Here is a 23904-nt window from a genome sequence, read left to right as displayed (position 1 = left end):
TTTAAAATAAACAATGATATACTACCATGCACAGCACTTGAAGCTGTGTATCAAGCAGGAATTCCACTTAGTTAGGGAATTCCAGTTAGTGTCCTCAAGTTCCCAAACAATTACTGAATGTTGTTAAAATAAAAGGTGATATATTACAGTGGTAAACATGTCCCTGTCCCAACTTTTTTGGGACATGGTGCAGGTATCAATTTCAAAATGAGTGTATACTTACAAAAACCAATAAAGTTTCAAAGTTTGAACAATAAATATCTTATTCTTTATTTGAATATTTGTTGAAATGTTTTTGCAAATAGTTGCATTCTGTTTTTATTCACATTTTACACAATGTCCACACTTTTTTGGAATCAGGGTTTGTACTACATTAAAAATAAAGGACTTAAAAAAGTCCCACGTTCAGCCTTTTACTATATATATATATATATATATATATATATATATATATATATATATATATATATATATATATATATACATATGTATATATATGTATTATTATTTTTATTTTATTTTTTATTGATGTGTATGCTAGGGATATTCTGTGTTGACTCTTGTGATTTTGTAATATAATAAAACAGCTTATTATGATTATTAAGATTAATTGAGCCTATTTTTGTCAGTGCTGCTGCACTTGTCTTTAGCTTGTCTTTAAATTGATCATGACTGCAGATAGATACCTGAGGGTCTTTTTTTGAATTGTCAGTAGAAACTTAATATGCTTATTTGTATATGAATGAATTTAATAAAAGTCATAATGCGCTTGTTAAAGTCTTTATGCCACCCTTTTTGTCAGCCGGTGAATATTTCTCTACTGAATATTTCTCTATTTCTTTTATGTAGCTGCATAGACACCTTCGTTTGGCCCCATAACGGTAAAACTGCAAGTCCCAGCATCCCACGCGCCAAATATTTTTGTCCCTGCACGCTAGCCTTACAAAACGTCACGAGTTACAGGAATGATCATGGGGAGCTGAGGGAGAACAACATTAGTTAACCAGAAACAAGTGGAATTAATTAAATAAATTATTGGGAGTTAAGGCGGCGAGCTATTGCAGGCCATCATGGCCAACATCACGAAGAAAGTGTCGTGGTCCAGCCGAGCCGACGAGTCCGGTGCAGCCGGAGAGGGGACACCGCTGCTCAACGGCTCCGAGCAGCCCAGACACTCCAGACAGGTACGGCTAGCATGTTGGCTAAGTTAGCCTGACAGCTGTTGGTAAAGAAGATGCTGTGTCATGTTTTATTTACCTTTATAAGCTTACGTTAAGTGCTGCATGTGTCATGAATGCTTGTGGTGAGTTTCAATGCATTGCCGCACACACAGCGTTCATTTTGGGGTGTGTTTTCATGCTTTTTGTGAGACGAACTGTAACTGCACGAAAGTGATTAAGTTTGTGATAATGTAATTACTTACATGATGCACGTAATTAGATTCGGTTAGCAAGAAAAGTAATCAGATCAGGCTGCAGAGAAGTTTGAAATGCTAATCCTTTCAATAGCTCGTTATTTAAAAAAAAAATGAGCCGTAAATCTCAATAATTGAGAGGCTGAAAATTTTCTGCCACTTTGCCTGACATATTTCTTTAACTATTAAGCAATTATCAAATTAATTTAAGAATTATTTTTTTTACCAGACAAGTGAGTTAGCTACGAGATTTAATTGCCACGGTCAGGTGAGCAAATCTTATTGCTGAGCCCTGAACATGTACATTTACTTCCTCTTACGTTAAATATAAGTAAATAAACTGTATTTCTGCTTGAGTAGGTCTTTGTGGTCCTCATTGGTCAGAAGAGTGTTGTATCATACATGCAGTGTTAAGTTTTGTTTCTCATACTTATTGGACCCTGTTACTTTTAGTTGGATACAAACATCTGTGTGATGTGAAAACATCAGATTGGAAATTACTACACTTAGCCTATATATATATTTCTGTTGTTGTCTGTGATGTCTTAAGCTGTCTGAAAGAGGCAGTATATTTCAGATAGGCAGACTCAGCACAGTGGATTTGGAGGAGGAGATAACGTCAGACGAGGTAAAGTCCGAGATCGAAACGCCACTGCACTCTTTCTCTCTGTGTCTGTTGCTCCTGTTGATCATCACTTCATCAAGAACCTTAGCAGCATTTCTTTTAGCTTCCTAAAGTGTCAATAACTCACCCACTCTAGTAATAAAATCCTATTTATCTACAATCAAACCGATATGAAGCAATCAGTTGTGTCTAAAAATTACATACATGGTATCAAGCAGCATGCAACATGATGCGGTCAAGCCACACTCAAGCATCTGTTTAAGTAGGCTTCATATTGTCTGCACATTTCAAAGCATCAGCAGCAAAGGAGCAGCTAAACTTTCTGTGCAATGTGCAGTTTTTCTTCAATGTGTGTTAATATTCCTCATCTATTTTTCTACCAGCACAACTCTTAAGCATTGCAGTGTGTGTGGGTGTGGATGAACAAAAGAGAGGAAGGAATAAAAAGAGTGCCAGTGCCAGTGGCTGCACTACAAGCAGACAGGTTTTGACGATCAGAGCAGAGAGATTTAAGTTTAGTAGTTGTCCAGTGACAGTAAATGTACAGTTTACCCATGAAAAAACAATGCACAAAAAGTACAAGAAGTTCCTCTGTGTTGTTCTCCAGCTGCTGGGTGAAGTGAAAGTCTGAAGAACTGAACCGGAGCAGTGTGAGCTGCTCTCTGGCTCTGAAGCACACTGTGCTAAAATATTTTTTCAGTGCCTGTTTATTGGGCACCAGCCTCGCATTTCTGCACGTGTTGTCAAAAAAATTTGACTTGAAGTCTAAACAAATGCTTCAGCTTGCGTTGATGCCTGTGAGATGCACTGACGTGGGTCCAGACAGCTGCGCTTCCAACGACAACAGTGTTTCTCTTGTGTGAGACTCGCTTGCGGTCGAGACAGGGGGTTAGTAATTTAGCCTCAGGCCTGATTTATGCGATTCAACCTCACATAAAGTTGAGCTCAGGCAGTATTTTATTTAATTTAATCTCAGATGCTCCCTGCTGAACACAGCTTCAGCCTAATGTAGGAAAATTGACACAGACACAGACGTGATGTGCCGATGGCTCAAATCAGCACAGTGACGGCTGACTCACCCAGTGTGCATAAATGACACATGTTTGGAAACTGTCTGAAGGCTTCCACTGTGATGCACTGCAAATAATGAATTGATGCAGACCGTGTGTGGGTGATAATGTGCTTGACCATGACGGCTCAACCATTAAGTATTTTCAGAAACTGATAAATCCCACCCACTGGTCACTGATGATTAAAAAAAAACATTAACTATTAAGTATAGAGCAGCAGGCAGTTAATCCAAGACCTTACCCAAACCATGCTGAAAATGTGAAGCCACAACCGTGTAAAATGTTTCATCAAGTCTATCAAGTAAAGCTCTTAACACAGTTATAAAAACTTCAACCAGGAATTAAAAACACCTGTAAATAAAACCCTGTACAGGACTATATGATTGAAGACATTACATCTGTTTCCTTCTGTGACACAAACATCAGATTCAGTTCTTGCTTTCACTGGCTGATGGAAATGTGATGCCATGCATGTGATTTGCTTGATTGTTGTATGCTGTAAAAAAAAAATTTCCGGTGTTTTCATCTTTATGTGAATGTCAGCGATCTCATGTAATTGCTTGACTTGCTGCTGAGTATGTGGCTGTACAGATGGGCCACAGCTGGGCCACAGAGGCCCACTTAACATTGCATGTAAATGTGAAATAGAGACCTTTTTAATTGCCTGTAGTTGGCTCGTATGTCAGAATGCACTGTTTTTCACCAGTGTTTCCTCCACACTAAATCGATGCTGCAAGAATGAGTCAGCCCAGAAAAGAGTTGGAATATTAGAACTGCTGGTTCCCTCATCACAAAGTCAATGAGTTTACTGAATGTATTTTTCATTATGTACCTGAAAGTAGGCTTGTGCATAACACAAGCTTAGAAGATTTTTGAGTTTTGTTTTACGACATAAATACTCCACTGGTGAATTTTAAAGCTTGAACATGTCTTTAAAAAAGTGTTTGCTAACATGTGGCTAAATGACATTACACAGGATATTAAACATCATCATGCTGAACACGAGTCACTTAGTGGGGGTGATGTAAAATCAATCAATAGTCTTTTTGTGGAGGGAACCAGAGCGATGTGTACTTTAGGGTTGGCCTACAAAACTACATCATCTCTACAGCACTCAACTGACACTTCTTAAGTCCCACCCCTTTGGTCCAATGACAGTTGAGCAAGCTTGGTACCTCTGTCAACTTTTTTCTTTCCTGTTTTTTTTATTTTTTTATTTTGTATTTAGATATGCTACGTGTTAGGCTTCTCTATGTTGAAAAGAGACAAATTTTGAGGATGGTTAAAGACCTCTAAAAGCAACATATAGTCACATCTTAAACTAGCGGATCCCAGAAAAATGCTAGCAAACAAGCTAGGACATCTACGTCAATCATTAGCTATTTAATTAGCCAATGTTTTGCTGACATTAGCTGTCCTATGATGTAACCCTATGTTGCTTTTAAAGGAAAAGGAAAAAGTTGACTGAGGAACCAAGTTTGCACAACTGTTATTAGAGCACAGAGCGAAAAAGGATTGGGACTTTGGAAGGGTCAGGTTGCTGTATTAAAGGGAGAGTGCACCAGATTGAAGGTTGGGTTTATTTTGTTGGTTCCCAAAATGTTGTTGGAGTTTCACAGGAATACAGCACCCAACCTTCAATCAGCAGGAGGGTGAGTAGATGATGACTGAATTTTCATTTTCTGCCAACACTAACATTGAAAAACACTGTTGCATTTATTTTTATACTAAATGTTCTGGAGGAAACACTGGTTTGTTTTTTTTGTTTGTTTTTCCCACAGTCACTGCATCTTCCATCTGCCTCATTATTAGTGCTACAATATCTGCGTTAGATAAAGTCTGTCAAACCTATCCTGTCCTTTTCTTTTGAAGTGTCATTTCAGATTAAAAAAAATGTCTGCCTCATGTTGTATTGCTGCTGTGCTCACTGCTTTTCTATCCAAAATGTTTGATTCTTCTTCTGTCAGTATCTCAGTTCCCAGCTCGGTGCAGTCCCTCACATGATCAGTAGGTCAGAGATTACAGGTCAGTGTTGATGTGGTGACCTCTGGTTTTTTCTGTGTTTTCCTCTGCAGGACTCTCTTCGGGGGCGGCCTAAAGAGATCCCTCATAATGAGAAGTTGCTGTCACTTAAATATGAGGTAAAATGGCCCACTCACAAAAATCAGAATCCTGATTATCAGATGATTGTGGAAACCTCTGGATTACATTTGACAAGAGTGTTTTAAATTAAAGCCTCTACTTATGTGTATGTGTTAGGGTTGGGCGATATGTTAAACCAGCCACTGTCAAACCATCAACTGGCATTAACTCATCAAAAAACACTTCAACTCCTCCAGCAAGCACCAGCTCTGGTTTGATCGAAATAAATCCTTAATTTTGCAAATTAAACGTGAAAATAGTCTGGCTCTACAGGCTGTTCTCCTGTCATTTCATCGTCCACCTGAGTGGGTGTTTACTGTGCCGCTGAGGCGTGTGTTGTAAAGCAGCGGCTGTCGCTCTGTCTACTTTGATGATTCCTTGCAGGGGTTTAAAATAAGACTGCATTTGCGGAAAAAAGGGATATGATTAAAAAAACATAAAAAAAGTTTAGAAAATCCACCTGAGGACATGGATATTTGTGCAGCAAAGAGGGCAATAATCCACTTAAGCAGGCTGGAAATGGGCAAGAGTTGATAAAATCCGCTTTGTATTAACATATTTGTGGTTTGCTATGAAGCTGTTGACAATGATCTAAAAACGTACATGCCCTCACGGTCAGTTTTGTCACATATTGTGTTTATCATGAAGCACTGAAGAAAAGAAGTAAACATTGTCTTTAGCTTCACTGATTTATCGTGTCCATTTTGTTATGTGTGTCTTAACAGAGTCTGGATTATGATAACATTGAGAATCAGCTGTTTCTGGAGGAGGAGAGGAGGATGAGTCACATGGTTAGTAAAGTGGGAATCACCTGCATATCTGTGTTATATATTTTCATAATTCTTATATTCATTCTTTGTGTCATCTCTGCCTGATTTTGCTCTGTGTCTCCTGTCTTTGTCTCTCTCCCCTCTTCCATCTTGTGTTTTTAGGGTTTCCGCTGTCTGGAGATCAGTCGCTGGGTGGTCTGCGGTCTGATTGGCTTTCTGACTGGCCTCATCGCCTGTTTCATAGACATAGTGGTGGAAGAACTGGCTGGGATCAAATACCAGGTGGTCAAACAGAGTATCCTGAAGATTTGCTCAAGATACACCTAGGCAGCTTGCACCGGCATTATTGCACAAAGACAGTACAGAGAGACAGTGCAGCGACTGAAAGAATATATTATAATTTTCTGTTTTGCTTTCCTTGTATAGAAAATATAGAAGTGAGTAGGCTGACGTGTTAACAGACATTTCATCCATTGCAGGATTGTAGTGTTGTATGGAATAGGTGATGCGCACAGCAAATTCTTTTCTGTGACAAGTACATTTTTTGATCATCTAAATGTAATTGTCTTAAGAATGTAATATTCCAGCATGTTGAGTGTTGATTTCTAAAAATATATTTTTTAACCTGTTTGGATCTTTGCAGGAAGGACCAGAAACTATTCTGACCACTAGGTTGTTACAAAACTCAGTTTTTGCTAGCCATGTTAGAAGTGGTCAACTGATATGGATATTTCAGTGGCCGATGCTGATAGTTAGAGAGCATAAAAACTTAGAAGTGACATCATTCAACTCCATTAACACCAGCCAGTAATGGCTTTAGATTAGATTTGCTGACATTAAGGATGGGAGAAATACTCCTGTTGTGGAGAGGAGGAAACCCCCACCTTTTTGGGAAGGACAGGGTCTGTGCCATCCTAACTTAGGAAATTCTTCAGTTTGGATGCTTCTGTAATAGCTAAAGTCCTAAATGCAGTTAGGAAACATGTTTCAGTATACCAAAAATCCTAAATGTCATCCTAAATTGAGATAAGACAGGGTTTCAGACTATGGGAGTTTCTGTAATGAGGTCCCATGGCTCTTTTTTTCACCAACTTCCCAAAACTAACAAGGACGAGCACTGTCTTCACTCTGGGTCTTAACTTTGTTGTTCATAAGAGCTACTGAAACATAATTACTAGCTGCTAAACAGCATGGCCAAATGCTCCACACTTTCCTTGACCTGTGACCTCTCTCAGACATCGACAACTTTACAGAGGTGGGCGGCCTGTCAATCTCTCTCATCCTCTGGGCCGTCTTCAACTCTGCCTTTGTCATGGTGGGGGCCATTATTGTTGCTTTTTTTGAGGTAAGACTTGAGTGACCACCTTTCTGTAAGTTTCGTAACTTCTGTTTTGAGAGGATAATTCATATTTTTATTACAGTTACCTTACCCTTTTGTGAGTTCCTTGAATGTGACAGATTTAGAGGAAGTATGCCATAAAACACAAAAGGGTGACATTTCTGAACTACAAGCCATTCAAACAGTTGTGGAAGTGAAAATTACTTAGGCAATATAGCATGTGTCCACCAGTTTTACTCCAACAGTGCGCAATACTGAAAATTTGGCAGATGGATCTGCTTCTGTATTCCTGCCACTCTGGTTAGCCACAGTTTATTGGCTGCTTCCCAGGAGTAGCTTTTAGAGATTTTTGAGTTAAATTAAGTTTCCTTCTGCAATCAGACTGATCTAAGAAGTGGTTCAGTTGTAATATTTATTCCCACAGTGTTTTTTATGTCAGTTTTTTAATGCCAAATCATGTGGGAACCAGTGAAAGAGTGTTTCTAGTTTCATTATGAATATGTGAACACCGCTATTCTCACATCCTCAGATATTGCCATGCAAGACTTAATCTTACCTCCATTTTATCCTTCAATATAACGTCCTGGCCCTCCTCCTACCTTTGTCTCATGCAGCCCATAGCAGCAGGAAGTGGTATCCCTCAGATAAAATGTTACCTGAATGGAGTCAAGATTCCCAGGGTGGTACGACTCAAGGTACAGACACATGAAACACACATTATTCATGAATCAGGATGCTTAAAACGCTGTTTTTGAAACAGAAGGATGTTCATACCCATAGCATGTTGTGTGTTTGTCCTTCACAGACACTGATGGTGAAAGTATTTGGTGTTATCTGCTCAGTGGTTGGCGGTCTTGCTGTGGGAAAGGTAAACATTAACTTGCTGACTTCCCTAAATGCAGATTCAAAACATTTACAGACCACATACTGATGTTTTATGCCTTCATAGCTGGGAATGTAATTTAAAATTAATTTAGATCATTTCCATTCAAACTTGTATGGACTGACTTTGTATATATGTAACTGCTAAGTCCTGCCAAGCAGTCCCTTTCATTGCTGTCCATTTGTTTACCCACAATCCCTTTAGGAAGGGCCCATGATTCACTCTGGTGCTGTTGTAGCTGCAGGAGTCTCTCAGGGCAGGAGCACCTCTTTAAAAAGAGACTTCAAGGTCAGTGTGTGTGGAGGGTTTCTGTCCTGTATGTGTGTGTGTGGCTCAGGCTACTCAACGTTGGGAAGTATCATATTGGACTGAAATCATATTTTTATGGCGTTTCTTTGTTACAAACTGAAGATGTTTTATGCAATCCTGAGAATTTCAAACTTTCCTAATTGCAAATATTCATGTTCATCTGTAAAGTATGGTTGTGTACTATTGATATGTTTTTAGAAAACTAAGTGTGTATGGTTTGAGTGTGTTTCTGTTAGTAAGAATGATGAATAACTACCAATAACTGTGTGTGTGTGTGTGTGTGTGTGTGTTTGTAGATCTTTGAATACTTCCGGAGAGACACAGAAAAACGCGACTTCGTGTCTGCAGGAGCTGCTGCCGGAGTTTCAGCTGCTTTTGGCGCACCAGTTGGTAAATACACAGCAACTCTACCAGAGCATTGTATAATCATGCTTTGTTATTAATCTGACTTGGTTGTGTGGCTGCTACAAAGCCAATAGTCCCAACAGCGTGGCTGCATGCCCAAAAAGACAAATGTCAAAACTTGTAAGGAAATTCTCTCTAGAGTACTTGTTCCTCAAAGAAAAGCAATAGTGACATACTGTCACTCTGCACGTTTATTGTAAAGATTAATGATGACAAATGACAGATATTGGGAAAACTGTGAAGATTCAAGGCAGGGATTTAAGAAAACAGAAGAACCTTATTTCATTCAGCACTATTTAAGAGCAGCTTAAAGACAAGTGCACTATTATATTGCTGTGGCCTGTGTAACTATCACCCAGGGTATCTGTGGTTTTAAAGTCTGAAAAAAACACTAAATGATTTTTTTCTGAAAAGTGTTCAATTTAATTTATAAAAGTCTTGCCTGCTGCAGGCAGTGATGTTAAGTTCTAAAATGTTCATGGATCCAGTTATGGGCTGTCAGGAGACATCTGTGAGCTGAAAGTGGGATTGTTTCGGCCGTTGATTCTTCTTCTCTAACCCAGTCCTGTAGCTAAGACTGTCACTATCTAGGAAGCTCATCCACTCATAATGTGTCACAAAGTGTTGATTTTAGCAAAAACTTAATCATTCATTTCCAGTTCCAGGTTGCTTTGATTTTATTGTCAGAAGTTATTGTCATGTACTGCTGGGAAGTATTGAAAAAAATGTGACTTTATCATTCTTGGAAATGTTCACAAGTAGTGGACAAATGCTTCACAAACCACGTGTCAGTCTTTCTATGTGCTACCATCATGGGAAAAGAGTGTTTACAGCTGAACTTATGTGAACCCAGTAAATGTTCAGCTCCTACTGCGTGTTAATCAATCAACACACTGTGTGGAGGATGTCATGTGATGGCACTGCCTAACTTGATAGTCACGTTATCAGAGAATGGATGCTCATCATCAGACAAGGGGATCAAAGGGATTATTCGGTAAAAATTCTGCTGTGGTTCTTGACTGGGATTTTGTGTCTTTGTTGGACAGGTGGTGTTCTGTTCTCTCTAGAGGAAGGAGCATCTTTCTGGAACCAGATGCTAACATGGAGGATAGTAAGTCATATTATCTTATGTGTGCCCCCCATCATAAAGTCATTCTTAAAGTTTCCACGAAACGGCTCGTGGCAGTTAGGGACGGACATATGTCACATGTCATAGATATTGATTTGTGCCGCTCTAGGCTAGCGCTCTAGTGATCCATTATAACTGACTCTTCCCAAGTGAACATGGCGAGACCGGGGCTGAACACAGCTTTTGGGGCCAGTTTAGTGACAGGAAGTTCAGTACCAAGGTGGTTTTCTTGCTGGGTTTGCATTTGGAGCACTTAGCGGTTAGCTGCTTTAGCAACAGGTAAAGCTGTCTTTCTATCAGCAAATTCTGTAAATGACCTTGGTACTGTATTCCCTGTCTGATTCAGAGGCTGTGTTAGGTCTCGGTCCAGCAGTGTCCACTGGGAGGTTGCTGAGCCCCAGCTAACATCTACAGTTAGCAGCAGATAGCGGTTAGCTAATTTTGCAAAACAAGTAAAGCTACCTATCCACGAGGAAACTGTCCAGCTTAAATCAGCCAGAGCTGAAGCTGAGCAGCTGGGGGACATCTGAGGGAAAACCAGCAAATATTTTTACTATTTTCTTTTTTTCATTCATCACTGAATAAAGTTATTACGTTTTTTTTTTCTGTAGCGAGGTCTGGCCCCCAGGAACACTTGGCTTTGAAGGTGTCATAAGAAAAAAAGCAAGAAAGCGTTTAATTTAATGCAAAATCTATGTGTTCACTGAGTGCAGGATGAGTCATAAATATTTTGTAATAGTTTTCCAGGATATGACAAACTCTAAAATAGCCTAAAATACTTCAGTCAAATCAGTGTTGAGCCAGATGTTGGTATATATGTGACGTATAGCTCAAGAAATGTGACAGACATTGATTTTGACTTCATAGGAACTTAAATGGTTGTTTAGTGTGGTCAAGGTACGTGGATGAGGATGGCAAATGTTCTTGTCATTAATTTAATCATCACTTTCCCTCTTTCTTTCTCCTCTGTAGTTCTTTGCCTCTATGATCTCTACGTTCACCCTGAACTTCTTCCTCAGTATCTATCACAACAAACCAGGAGACCTTTCTAATCCAGGTCTCATCAACTTTGGACGCTTTGAGACTGATGTGAGGAATTTATATATACATATGTTGTGTATTTTTCCAGCTGTATGCTGTTTGTTAGAGAGTGTAAAAAATGACATGATATAATTTTGTCCATTTTCAGAGTGTGGCCTATAACCTCTATGAGATTCCTTTGTTCATCGCTATGGGAGCTATAGGTAAAAACTATTCTTCACTGGGTGCACTTGACTCGAGTATAACTCAGTGTACACCCTAAATCATATGGTATTTTTGCATACTTCAAAGAAAAGTATATTTGATTCTGTTACTCTATAGTTGTGTTGTTGAGGAGAAAATAGAATTTTCCACCACAGCCAGTTTTTTAAGTATGAAATGCATCGACCTGTGTGTGTGCAGGTGGATTGCTAGGAGCTCTGTTTAACGTTCTCAACTACTGGCTGACCATCTTCAGGATCAGGTAAGCTTTGAGAAGGTGATCAAATGCTTGCAAGTAACAAAAGTAGTTGCCATCATGTTGAGGGGAAAAAAGTTTCAACAAAAGGTCAGGTGACATATGAAGAATTGCTTTGTATGTGTAGTGTGCCAAGAAAAACAACACATGATAGCGTGAAGGCTTTGCTGTTGCTGTCAAAGACAGGGTGAGGTGCAAGATAAGGAAGTTTTCAGATGAGCACTTAAAACAGCCTCTCAGGATGTGTTTAAATATAGTCACAAAGTAAGAACAGGTACAACTGACTGATCAGGGAGGAGACTTCTGCTAAGATACCTGCAGTTCCAGCTTCCTTGTCTGGAGCTGGATGTTACATACAGCATTTGCATATTTCATGATAATAGTGTGGTAGGCTGTTGTAAAACACTGACATGCTGTGTAAAGTGTAAATAAAAACAGAATGCACTCATTCTGAAATTGATGCCTGCAACATGCATCTAAAATGTTAGGATGTTTACCACTGTGTTACATCACCTTTTCTTTTAACACCCGGTAGGCATTTGGGAGCTGAGGACATTCATTTTGAAATGTTGAAAATTAAATTATTTCTTATTCTTGGCTGTTATATGACTTCAGTTCCTTACCACCTGGTTGTCTTTTTCAGTAGGAGACAGGTTTGGACTGCAGACAGTTCAGACTAGTAGTTGCACTCTTTTACTACAAAGACACACTTTTGCAACATGTGGAGAGCAGGTCTTGACATTGTTTTGCTGAAAAGAGCAGGGATGGTCAGGGACCATCTGGATGGTCCTTTTCCTCTGTACGACATCTGTGATTTCTCAAAACAATTTGAAGTGTGGACTTGTCAGACCATGGCACACGTTTCATCAGTCCATCTCAGATAAGCTTTGACCCAGAGACCTTTGGATGATGGATGGTTGATACACGACTTTCACTCTGCATTTGTAGATGCAGCGATGAACTGTGTTTACTGTCAACACTTTTCAGAGGCATTTTAGAGCTCATGTAGTCCTGTCCTTTATATCTTTTATACAATCATGTGGGTTTTTAGTGCAGTGCTGCCTGAGATATCAAAGGTCACAAGCAATCATGGTTGGTTTTGGCCTAACCCCTTACATACAGAGATTTCTTGAGACTACTCTTTTTTTTTTTTTACACAGAACTTTTTAATAAAACATTGCTGAAATGTTAATTGTATGTAAATGAGTGCTGTAATGTTGTAAGCTATAGTACAGAGTGCACTTAATATTAAATGGATAGCTAAATGTTTCTATTGTATAATTATGGAGATATTAGCCAATGAGATAAAAGGTTCGAGGATATGGATCCACAGAGTTTGCATGATGACAGAAATCCAAATGGTTTCTGAAAAACGTTTGGCTTAATTAGGCTTAATTTATGGTTTATTTTAGCAGTTGAAGCCATAATTTGTCAATATCAAAATAAATATTTAGAAGGTTAAATGACAAGGCTGTGTACTAGTGCTCTAAATATTGAAACCAATCTAATTAAATTTATTATCTTTTAGAAACTTTTACATAAATAGATAAATGTTGAGCAGTTAAAATGTCAAACACAAATAATTGTTTAAAAAATAAAACAAAACAAAAAACATTTCATTGAAGGATTTATAGAATGAGTAATTTGGTCAGCATAACTGGAAATTAATAAAATGACATGAATTTTCTGGTATTTGGCATTTATTAAAAAGTTTATAGTCTGGGCAGTCCTTCTAAAAATACTCCTGTCATCTGACACAGTGTGTGAGTGTAAGGATAAAGTCTACACTTCGTAACGATAATTGATTCCACTTGACATTTATCCAGCCACATTGCCTGAAGGCACGGAATGGCAGGTTTGGCAGAGACGCTGTTTTCCACTCAGCTGTTTTCACTGCACCTAGAATTGCTTTGTCACTTTGGGAAAGTCCATACTGAGGCTGACAGTACGTCAACATTTTGGAAGTTTCTGGTTCATTAAAGCCATTAAGTATAGGACTTAATATTTTCCCTTTTCCCAGGTATGTTCATCGACCTTGTTTGCAAGTGATGGAAGCCATGTTGGTTGCCGCAGTGACAGCGACGGTGTCATTCACCATGATCTACTTCTCCAATGACTGTCAGCCTCTGGGGCCAGAGCACACTGAGGAGTACCCATTACAGGTACACACACACACACACAACTCTGACAAATGCAACCTATGTCAGCAGTCTGAACACAATCTTTTGCTGACCTTTCTACATTTAATAATAATGGGAAAAGGTTCAGACAAGACAGTGGACTTTGGGCCTTCACAGTGAATCATGATGCTTCCTTTTTTAACCACACAAGACAGTTTCACTTCAATACCATTGAATATTATATTATAAGAGCAATACTGACAAAGATGTAAGAAGAATCCAACATTTTTGACATTCATGGTCCTCAGTGGTTGAATAACACCGACTGAAACCATGAAGTCACATTAGTGAGTCACATATGTCAGAAATTATTGAATGGATCAACCATGAAATTGGGTACAGACAGACGTTCACGTTCCTCACAGGATGAACTGTAATAACTTTGGTGATTCATTGACCTTTCATCTAGTGCTGCTGTCAAGGCAAAATTTAAACTAATGACATAACCACTAGCTTCAGCTGTACTTTGTGTTTAGTACTAATTAGCAAATGTTAGCTAAAACTCTATGATCGTGGTAAACATTATATGTGCCTAATATCAGCATGTTAGCATGTTTATTTAGCATTTAGCAAAAAAGCACCACTGTGACTATTAAGTGCAGCCTCAGAGTAGTCAGCTTTGCTGTACTAGTTCAAATAATAGAGACAATGGTTGATAAATTGAAATATTTATTACTACATCTTGGTTAGCCATTTTTTTTTATTGGTTTTCTGTGTTCTCACCTTTATTAGACATATTAAGAGATGGGAGTGACATGTGACAAAGGAAATAAGGGCATCATGCTTATATTTTAGTTTCTTTGGACCACGGATCCAAGACAACATTGAATGTGGTTGACAATCCTTCACTGATTCTTGTCTCTCCCAGAACTCTTCGTTTTAGAATCGTATGTTAGCTGGTAGATTGGATATAAAAGCTTCAGCGAGGCCTCAAGAACAGGAACACAGGCCCTTTGTGTGCTCTCTTCTTTCTTTTGTTGTGTCACTCTTATCATTTTCTCTCTCTCTCTCTCTCTAAGTTGTTCTGTGCAGATGGGGAGTATAACTCCATGGCAACAGCCTTCTTCAACACTCCTGAGAGAAGTGTTCGTAGTCTCTTCCACAACCAGCCAGGTAAAGCTGTTCACTGGTTAAAGTAATTATGTACAAATGTGCACAAGACATCTTTTCTTTTTTTTTGTCCTAATTATTTTCTTATGTCACCTCTCATTTATCTCTCTTAAAGGAAGCTACAATCCCTTGACACTGGGTTTGTTCACTCTGACTTATTTCTTCCTGGCGTGTTGGACCTACGGCTTGGCGGTGTCTGCTGGTGTCTTCATTCCGTCTCTGCTAATAGGAGCAGCCTGGGGAAGACTGTGTGGGATACTGCTGGCCAGCATCACCTCCAATAGCTCAGTTAGTGTGCGTGCAATTACTAATTATCTGTTGAAAAAATGTAGTGAGTGACGTGTTCCAGGTATCACAATATTGAAGTAATGTAACTTGGTTACTGTCCATTACTTTTGGATTACCTCAATGCCAAATATGGTGAAATTGCTTGGCCCAGTGTATCCCAAACTTTTTAATGATGATCCTTTTAATTTTAATGACAAACCATCACCACCCAGTTAACAAGAGGCCCTATCAGTGAATCTTGGGTGGAGTTAATTTGGCTTAAATGAACAGTCACCTTATATTATCTTGATGTGCTATTGAAAATATGTACACATTTCAAATACTTAATAAATGCATGAGAAAATGCATCTAGGCTGAGTCAGCGGGGCATTTTATTAGGGCCTGAGCACTGACCTCAGTGCGAGGAATGACTGGTTTAGCCAAATATAATGTTTTATGTTTAAGAATTCACAACATTTATGGCTAGGTTTAAGTGTCCATCCAGCTATTCCTTCCTTTTTTTAAGCATGAATGCAGAGGATCATTACATAATCCTCTTACATGTAATCCGTTACGCCCAAAACCTGATGCTTTGCTCTTTGAGGACAGGACGACACCCTTCAGTTCCCATTTCTGTCTCGTGCCCGTGAGTCACTTTTAGTGAACATGAGAAACATATTTAAAATAGCAGTTCCAGTAGGACTTCCACCACCTTGAGTGTATGTTCCTATATGAACCAAACTAATACTCCAGATGTTATGAATTACTGTTTGACTTTGCTGTGTGTGTTTTATTAGATCTGGGCTGACCCTGGTAAATATGCCCTGATTGGAGCTGCAGCACAGTTAGGTAAGTAATGACTCACTAATGTTGGGTGATTGGATGGATATACTGGCTATTAGCAACTGGCTTTCTGGGGGGGATATGGGTATTTTTTTACATTTATTATTATTTATTATTATTTGGCTAATATACAATAATTGCCTGCTTGTTTAGTACGAATGAGAGAAGCTGCTTTTTTAACATATCGCCCAACCCTAATCCTCACCTTGTTAGTGTTGTTATGTAATAAGAAATGGACCTATTCTGACCAATCACACTTAGACTCAAACAAACTGTTGAAAGCTATCAATATTCAGACATTTATAATAGATTGTCATCTCATTTCACCAGGTGGCATTGTGAGGATGACTCTCAGTTTGACTGTCATCATGGTGGAGGCTACAGGAAATGTCACGTACGGCCTTCCCATCATGCTCGTCCTCATGACTGCCAAAATTGTAGGAGACTATTTTGTCGAGGTGAGTAAAGGGATACAGGTCTGTATATTATTAATGCCTATTATGGCATCCCTCACCACAGAATTCAATACAGAAAGTACACAACAAACTCACAGCAGAGTCTTGAGTATTCACAATGGAAAAGTGACAAAACTACTCAAAAAATTAGTGTAAAAACTGATATTTGAGTGTGCTGTTGGAGTACACTATTGTCCCACAATACAACCCACAGAGGATATGGCAGAGCCACTTAGAGCTGCAAAAAAAAGTTAAATAAATTTCAGGTAGTGGTAAAATGGCTCCAAAACTAAACCAAAAAGTCTTTCAAAACACATTTTGCTTTTTCTTTGTGTGAAGTTTAATCTGCAAATGTCATTCTAAAGACGCAGTATAGTGTTGCACAGTATAATTTCTGTTCGTACAAAACACTAAAGTATGGTGATTTCGTAATATACTACAAAGATAAATATATAGTGCGTACTGTATATAGTTAGCATATTGTATAGAATTGGGACCCAGACAGTGTCTGTAACATATCTCCTCCTTTTTCAGGGTCTGTATGATATCCACATCAAGCTGCAGAGTGTTCCTTTCCTGCACTGGGAGGCTCCTGCCACCTCCCACTGGTTGACCGCCAGGTAATGTCCTTTCTGTTGGTGAAGGTTGAGTGAGATCCATTCTCACTGAATGATTGTTAAACAAGATTAAAAACTTTCAAACACCTGAGACAGTTGGTGAAGTGTGTAGTTCATGTGTTCAGTGTTATTTTGAAAAGTAGGCCCTGTTCAGACCTGGTATTTAATCGTTCTGGGTAATCCAATCACAAGTGGACAGCTCTAAGTACAGGTGTGAATGCACCCAGGACGGATATGAGATTTGATCGCTCAGACCACATGCAGAGGTGGTGTGGGCTGTTAGGGATGCCAGATGTGAACACACACACAGTCAGAGCTGTCCACCTGTGATCGGATCACCCAGGACGCGTGTTAATACCATGTTTGAACAGGCTCATATATTCCTTCTTGTAAAGAACGGTGAGAATTTCGATTCTTGATTTTGACTCTTGTCCACAATGTCTCACTCTCTGCTCGTTCTCACTCTGTTTCACTGACATGCAGAGAGGTGATGAGCTCTCCAGTCACCTGTTTGAACAGGATAGAGAAGGTGGGAACCATCGTGGACATCCTTAGCAACACATCTACCAATCACAACGGCTTCCCAGTTGTCGTGCAAGTTTCTGCTGGTGATGAGGTACCGTGTAATGCAATGAATTGACTTCAGTAAAGAAAATTATATTATTATTAAATATATTATCTTGGAACTAAATGGATGAACCCGTTGTAAATCACTAGCGAAGCATGATTTGTTTTTTCTTATTCCCTGACAATGTGAACTCATGCTGACGTATTTCTAGTCGAGGTGGAATGACAGCATCTACAGGAAGTTCCAGCTATCAGTCTAAAACTGCAAACCAAATCATAGATCTGGGACAACTCCAGTTTGTCATTTTTCATTAATCACACCTTCTTTTGTTCTTCTCTCTCTTTCAGCCAGCGAAGCTCTGCGGCCTCATCCTCCGCTCTCAGCTCATTGTTCTTCTCAAGCACAAGGTAACATCTGCGAGAGGAAAAAGATGTTGACAATATTTTCAGATACATCATGGGTTTGATAGTTAAATGGAGTCAATCACTGTGGGTCCCTGCCCTGTCCTGGCAGGTGTTTGTGGAGTTGGCCCGGTCCCGTCTGACCCAGAGGAAGCTCCAGCTGAAGGACTTCAGGGACGCCTATCCCCGCTTCCCCCCGATCCAGAGCATCCACGTCTCCCAGGATGAGCGGGAGTGTATGATGGACCTCACAGAGTTCATGAACGCAACACCTTACACTGTACCACAGGTAATACACACACACAGGCATATTGCATGAGTCACAAGCACAGCTTTGCCCCTGTTTTAAACTTGTAGCTGTTACACAGATGCTGTGTTGCAACATATTTACATTTCTTGCTTTCTTTGTGTTCTTTTCTGTTTTTATTTCTCTGTTCCGAGGTTAAATTTTTGTGGAACTGAATGAGGTGGTTTGTTTGCAGGAAACATCTCTGCCTCGTGTGTTTAAGCTGTTCAGAGCGCTGGGACTCAGACATCTGGTGGTAGTGGATGATGAGAACAGGGTAAGTGTGTCAGTCAGGGCAAGAATTTTACTATTCACAGCCTTCGAAAAATTATACACCATGCAGCCACAGCGGTCTTGATTCCCTGCCTGGACTACCCCGGCTGACTTTGCTGTTTTCTCCTCTGCCTCTTCTCTGTCACTATAACACTGGTGTCTTTTGTTGAGATTATGACTGGGCAACATCAATTGAAACACTGTGCACATAACCAGTGCTGGGGTTAGACTTTGATCCTGGTAGCAACTGCTGGAAATCCCCTGGGCTATTTAAGTGTGAGATCAAGAAGAGAACGTGTGGATGAGTGTGAGTAAGGGAGCAAGTGAATATCGACAGAAGTGTCGACACGGTATAAATTTTGTTTGATCATGAAGCCTGATGTTTCCCCATAATTCTGTGGTTTACACTGCAAACTGGAGTTGGAGTCTCTGTTAACGATGACAAACAGCTAAATCCACGTTACACGCGCTCATTTCCTCTTCATTGCGCTGCTGGATGGGCTAATTCTCCTATAGAAGCCATTACTGCCAGTGTGATGAAAATAAAGATCTTATAAGAAGATGAAGGCGTACTTTATTAATCCCCTGGGTGAAATGACATTTTTCACTCTGTAATTTCTTTATACACTCATACGCCGAAGTACACACACAAAAACAGGACCTCTGAGCGAGGGAAGCTGCACACACACACACACATATATATATATATACATATAGTCAGGCACTCCAAGCACTTAGGGGTTGGGTGCCTTACTCAAGGGAGGTGCAATAAGGCAAGTGTTGCTCTTAAAATCGTTCAAATCCACACCTGGTATTGGTGTTCCTCTCTCTGTCCCTTTACATCTCTGTGTAGTTTTGGCCTTTAAAGATTAAAGTAAGTTTTAATGACCGTGTTCATGTTACTGAACGCCACAGTGACGATGCTGATAGGGACGATTATTCTGACATAACTTTTTTGGTTTATGATGTTCTGCAGGTGGTTGGACTCGTGACCAGGAAAGACTTGGCCAGATATCACATGGGCAAACATGGACTGGAGGAACTTCAGCTGGCCCAGACATAGAACACACACACACACACACACACACACACACACACACACACACACACACACACACACACACATACATGCAAATCCATGAACTGTGACCACCTGATGCCTCTCAAGCTGTTGACCACCAGCTATGCAGCCTAAAAGGACACCATCAAGAACCAACACGAGGTCTGTTATTCTTTGATGCCAAATTGATCATCATGACAACACAAGTAAAGCCCATCTACAGGCTTGGGTCATTAAGATACATTTAAAAGGCAAACTGCTGTTGGTGTAAAAACTGGCAGACAATATAACGGCCTCTAACATACAAATTAGCTCTGTTAAATCTGTGTGAAGTGATTTACTTTGAAAGGATTCAGAGTTCTTAGACTTAAATTATTTTTATTATGACCATTACCTTAGCACAGGGTTTTGGTACCTTGTTGACTTAGTTGTTGTATGGAGTCAGATAAAATCAGAAGGACAGGATCTTTTCAAAATAAAGCAGACATTTTTTTCAGCTGTAAGAGAGGAAGAATCAGTTTGATTTGTTTTGGTAAATGGTTTTGCTCAGAAAAACACCCGCACATATGTCACTCTGTCTGTTCTTAGTCTTAACAGTCTCCTGCCTCCTGTGAAAAGTTTAACGTTACTTCCCTTATGAAGTCATGTTGTGGTGATACATTATTGATCACTTATAACATTCATTAATTCGATTTTTATATAATTCAAATGAAGGCTTTTTAAGTCTTGCTGTTGAACTTAATGAGACATTTCATGAGGTTTGCTTTGAAATCTGATTTTGAGTGAGTGTCCATGTTTGTAATATCAGCAACTTCACTGCCCGTTTAAAGGGTAATTCTGGTATTTTTCAACTTGGGCCCTATTTTTTTTTTTTTACATATTTTGGTTCACCAGACTCAATGCAATTGCAGATCACTTGTAGGCGGGTCAGACTTTGGTCCAACTCCGCAGACAGTCCATCTCGGGCGTAACTCAGCACAGCTCAGTGAGTTAAAATGGTGATGGAAATGTAAATCAGCGTGGAACGGTTTTGACTCGGTGTGGCCAAAAGTGACTATGAGAATGCCCCAGAATAGGTACGCAAGGTTTTGGAATTGGTCCAGTAATTGCCTAATCCCTGAGGGCCAATGTGCCTGTGAGAGTTCGTCCACTAAAGTGCTTGTTTTCTGCTATTGTAAACACCAAAGTCATTAACACATTTTGAAACACCAAAGTCAAATAATAACACAAACAAACTAAATGGTCAAAACCTGGCTACTGCGGGGTAAAATGTTTTTGTCAGTGGAGTCTGGTGGCTTTGAAGAGAGTGATATAATGGCTGTTTCTTACTTTTTAACAACAAGGTCTATCTTTACAGGGGTCATATTTTGCCCCCCCACCACCAATTCAAAACCTTCTTACCTATTAGTCATTTAGACTCCCAATATATGTTAAAAAAGGGAGCCAAGGTTTAAAAATACTGTAATTACCCTTTAAGGCCTTTTTTGGTGATGTTAGAAAGGTTAGTATTTTCCTTTATTGTCTTTTTTTTGCACTGAGCGAATACTGTTATTTATTGTTGAACATTGAAAGCTTATTTTGATTTTAAGTGTGCGGTTTGGGCTCACGGCTGGTCAGGCTAAGTTTGGGTTCCACATCCCGTAATTTAAGACACTTTCACAAGTGCAGTTTGAAGAATGAAGGAAGAGACTTAATGGCCGCCTGATTATTTATGAATCTTGTCTCATTTGGCCGTGAGATGCAGTGTGAGGCCTCTCTAGGAAGAGTGATCTCTTATTACATGGAGATACAGATCCTTCCTTCTCTGTCTGTCAGCTTTACTGAGCATATATGTATTTGTTACTACTGTCAGAGGTACGAATGTCATTTTTTCACACCTCCAAGTGTTTGCACTTTGACCTACTACTACTACTACTGACCAACTTTTGTTGTTGAGAAATACCCAAGTGTCCCTCCTGAAGCTATACATGAATGTAAACTATTGTTTACCACATCCCTTCTGTTTAAACAAATTTTAATCCTGCCTAGTCAGGGTACCACACAGAACACAGATCATCTGATTTATAGAAACTTTTATGTTGTCAATTCGTCAATCTAACATTTCTTCAAGTGTCAGTGTTAATCTTGTTTCTTTGTGCACTTTGCTCGTTTTACTCTTTGATTTTGTCTCCATTGTAGTCTTTGTTTTGTTGTACAGTTCTAGATGTTAAAATATAGACTATGCTCAATTTTATAACCACTGGATAAGCCTTTTGTGAATTAATAAAGTTGAAATTTATCTATTCATATATGATTTGTTTGTCTGTTCAATCAAGGACATTTAAACCAGGTTTGGCTTTCATGTGGAATTGATAAACACTCATACTTAATAGGTCATCATTCCAGTGAACAAGACGTAGGCAGCATCAGAGCTGAAAGTGGAAAACTCTCCACTGAGCTGAGCTCATCTTCCTTAAAGATGTTTTTTTTCACCAGGATCAAATCTCTGACCTTCAAATTACTGTGTAGTGTCTCTGGATTGAACACATTTACCATCAAAAGATAGCAGAAATTGTTCTGGGAGCTGATGTGTTATGCAGAGGAAATAACACTGTAATCTCTGAAGCACTGGCAGCCCACAGGGGAGGTGGTAGATCACATTTAGTATAGTCCTGATAAAACAGATCACTGGAACCACCAATTCATTTTTAACATAGAGAATTACTCACTGAACTTTCACATAAAACTTAAACAGACCCTGTAACTCTCTGAGGAATGACATTACAACTGCTCCTTTTTATTAAGCAGATAAAGCTGGTTTAGTATTGGAAACGGTTGTGATGAGCAACCAAAAATAATCTTTAACAGAGGTCTTCAAAGTCTGAGACTGTGGGTCTCTCTTCTCAGACAAAGCTGAGAAAAAGCCCCCCACCCCCAGTTAACTTGCTTTGTTTCGTACCATTCCTGGATGTTTATGGGATCATGATTGAACTCATTGATCACACTGTACATTACTCCACTTATTACACAACTACTTACTGTAAGAAAAGAAAAAAATGATGCAAAATGTCAATTTAAAATTATTTTAAGAGATTTAAAAATGATTTTACTGTTCCTTCAGAGTCTATAAACAAAACTGTGCCTGTAGCAATGGTCTGTTCTTTATAGCAATGTCTGCTCTTCAGAAAAAACAGACCTTAGAATACCATAATTAACCAATCAGAATTAAGTATTTAACAAAACTGGGTACTAATAAAACCTAAGTATAAGAGAACAATAAACAAATTCAAAGACACACAATGCCCCTGCCAAACCCTCATATCACTTCTATCAGTGTCCACTAGATGTCAGAAAAAGGCAGATAGAAATGCTTACTAATTGGACCAGATTACTTCATTGCTAAAAATCATCTTTTCTGTGTTTGCATGTAACATTCATGAATTTTAACTAATATTGGCTATAAGAGTGGCTGGATCCAGATCTTTGCATCCACCAACTCCACTGAGTTGACTGAACCTCTGGCCTGGCATCATGACCTGTAACAACAGTTCAACATATATGAATATGAAAATGGAGCGTAATGAGTTGACAGTTCAGTCCGATATCAGGCTAGTTTTAAGTGAAGGCCTTTTTTTGATGTAAAGGCAGTTAAGTCAGTGATTTCATGGACTGTAAATAACATCATCACACCCAGTCAGTTTAATCTCAGTGTCAGAATGCAGGTTTCATTCAAACATGAAGGCTTTGTCTGATAAGTGGTCATAGAGACCCGCAGTTTGAGACTTGGTGTCGAATGGTGCAGGTGTCAAATATGATGAATAAAAGTAATAGAAACAGATAGCTTGGCTCTGTCCAAAAGTAACTAAATCCACCTAGCAGCACCTTTAAGTCTCACTAATAAACAGGTTCTATCTAGTTTGTTAGTACAAAAACTGAAACTTCACATGTGCTAGTAAGAAGATTTTGTTATAAGTGAACACAGCATTCAAGCTGTTTCCCCCATTTCCTGTCTCTAAGCTAAGCTAAGCCTACAGAATATCTGTGCAAAGGACAGAGGAATGACCGTCCAGGTGGTATGAGTACACCGCATAAAGTAGCCGGAACTAATCAATCTCCTGACAGAGGAGAACGAAGGCAGTCTGACCTGCTGCTGAACTTTCAGGCGGCCTGATATTTGTTGACAGCCACTGTTAAAATGCCAAGTAGCCTAATGGACACAGCTGTCCAGGTTCTGAAGCAGCACAGGACAGTATGTTACACAGTACGATGACTCACCAGTCT

At 39.3% G+C, this 23904-nt stretch overlaps 1 protein-coding gene across 3 annotated transcripts; it reads left to right on the top strand.

Annotated features, from left to right (window-relative positions):
* Positions 1 to 938: 938 nt before the first annotated feature.
* clcn7 (Cl-/H+ antiporter 7) lies at positions 939 to 21932 on the top strand. 3 transcript variants are annotated; one of them, XM_084744136.1, is made up of 25 exons: positions 939 to 1184; positions 1965 to 2042; positions 5185 to 5250; positions 5977 to 6042; positions 6184 to 6316; positions 7257 to 7366; positions 7975 to 8055; positions 8166 to 8228; positions 8448 to 8531; positions 8849 to 8942; positions 10004 to 10068; positions 11059 to 11175; positions 11276 to 11330; positions 11530 to 11590; positions 13605 to 13746; positions 14784 to 14877; positions 14990 to 15162; positions 15939 to 15990; positions 16315 to 16442; positions 16974 to 17059; positions 17540 to 17672; positions 17972 to 18031; positions 18138 to 18314; positions 18508 to 18588; positions 19561 to 21932. In XM_084744136.1, exons 1-25 carry the CDS (start codon positions 1071 to 1073, stop codon positions 19645 to 19647), a joined length of 2400 nt encoding a protein of 799 aa, XP_084600262.1. In that variant the 5' UTR covers positions 939 to 1070; the 3' UTR covers positions 19648 to 21932. The 3 variants fall into 3 exon arrangements, with proteins under 3 accessions (XP_084600262.1, XP_084600261.1, XP_084600263.1); XM_084744135.1 differs by having other exon boundaries at positions 14990 to 15168; XM_084744137.1 differs by lacking the exon at positions 1965 to 2042 and having other exon boundaries at positions 14990 to 15168.
* Positions 21933 to 23904: the final 1972 nt, after the last annotated feature.

Source organism: Lutjanus erythropterus, chromosome 19 (genome assembly GCF_056507025.1).
Source record: "Lutjanus erythropterus isolate fLutEry1 chromosome 19, fLutEry1.hap2, whole genome shotgun sequence".
Lineage (NCBI taxonomy): Eukaryota > Metazoa > Chordata > Actinopteri > Lutjaniformes > Lutjanidae > Lutjanus > Lutjanus erythropterus.
This window is presented reverse-complemented; position numbering and strand designations above follow the sequence as displayed.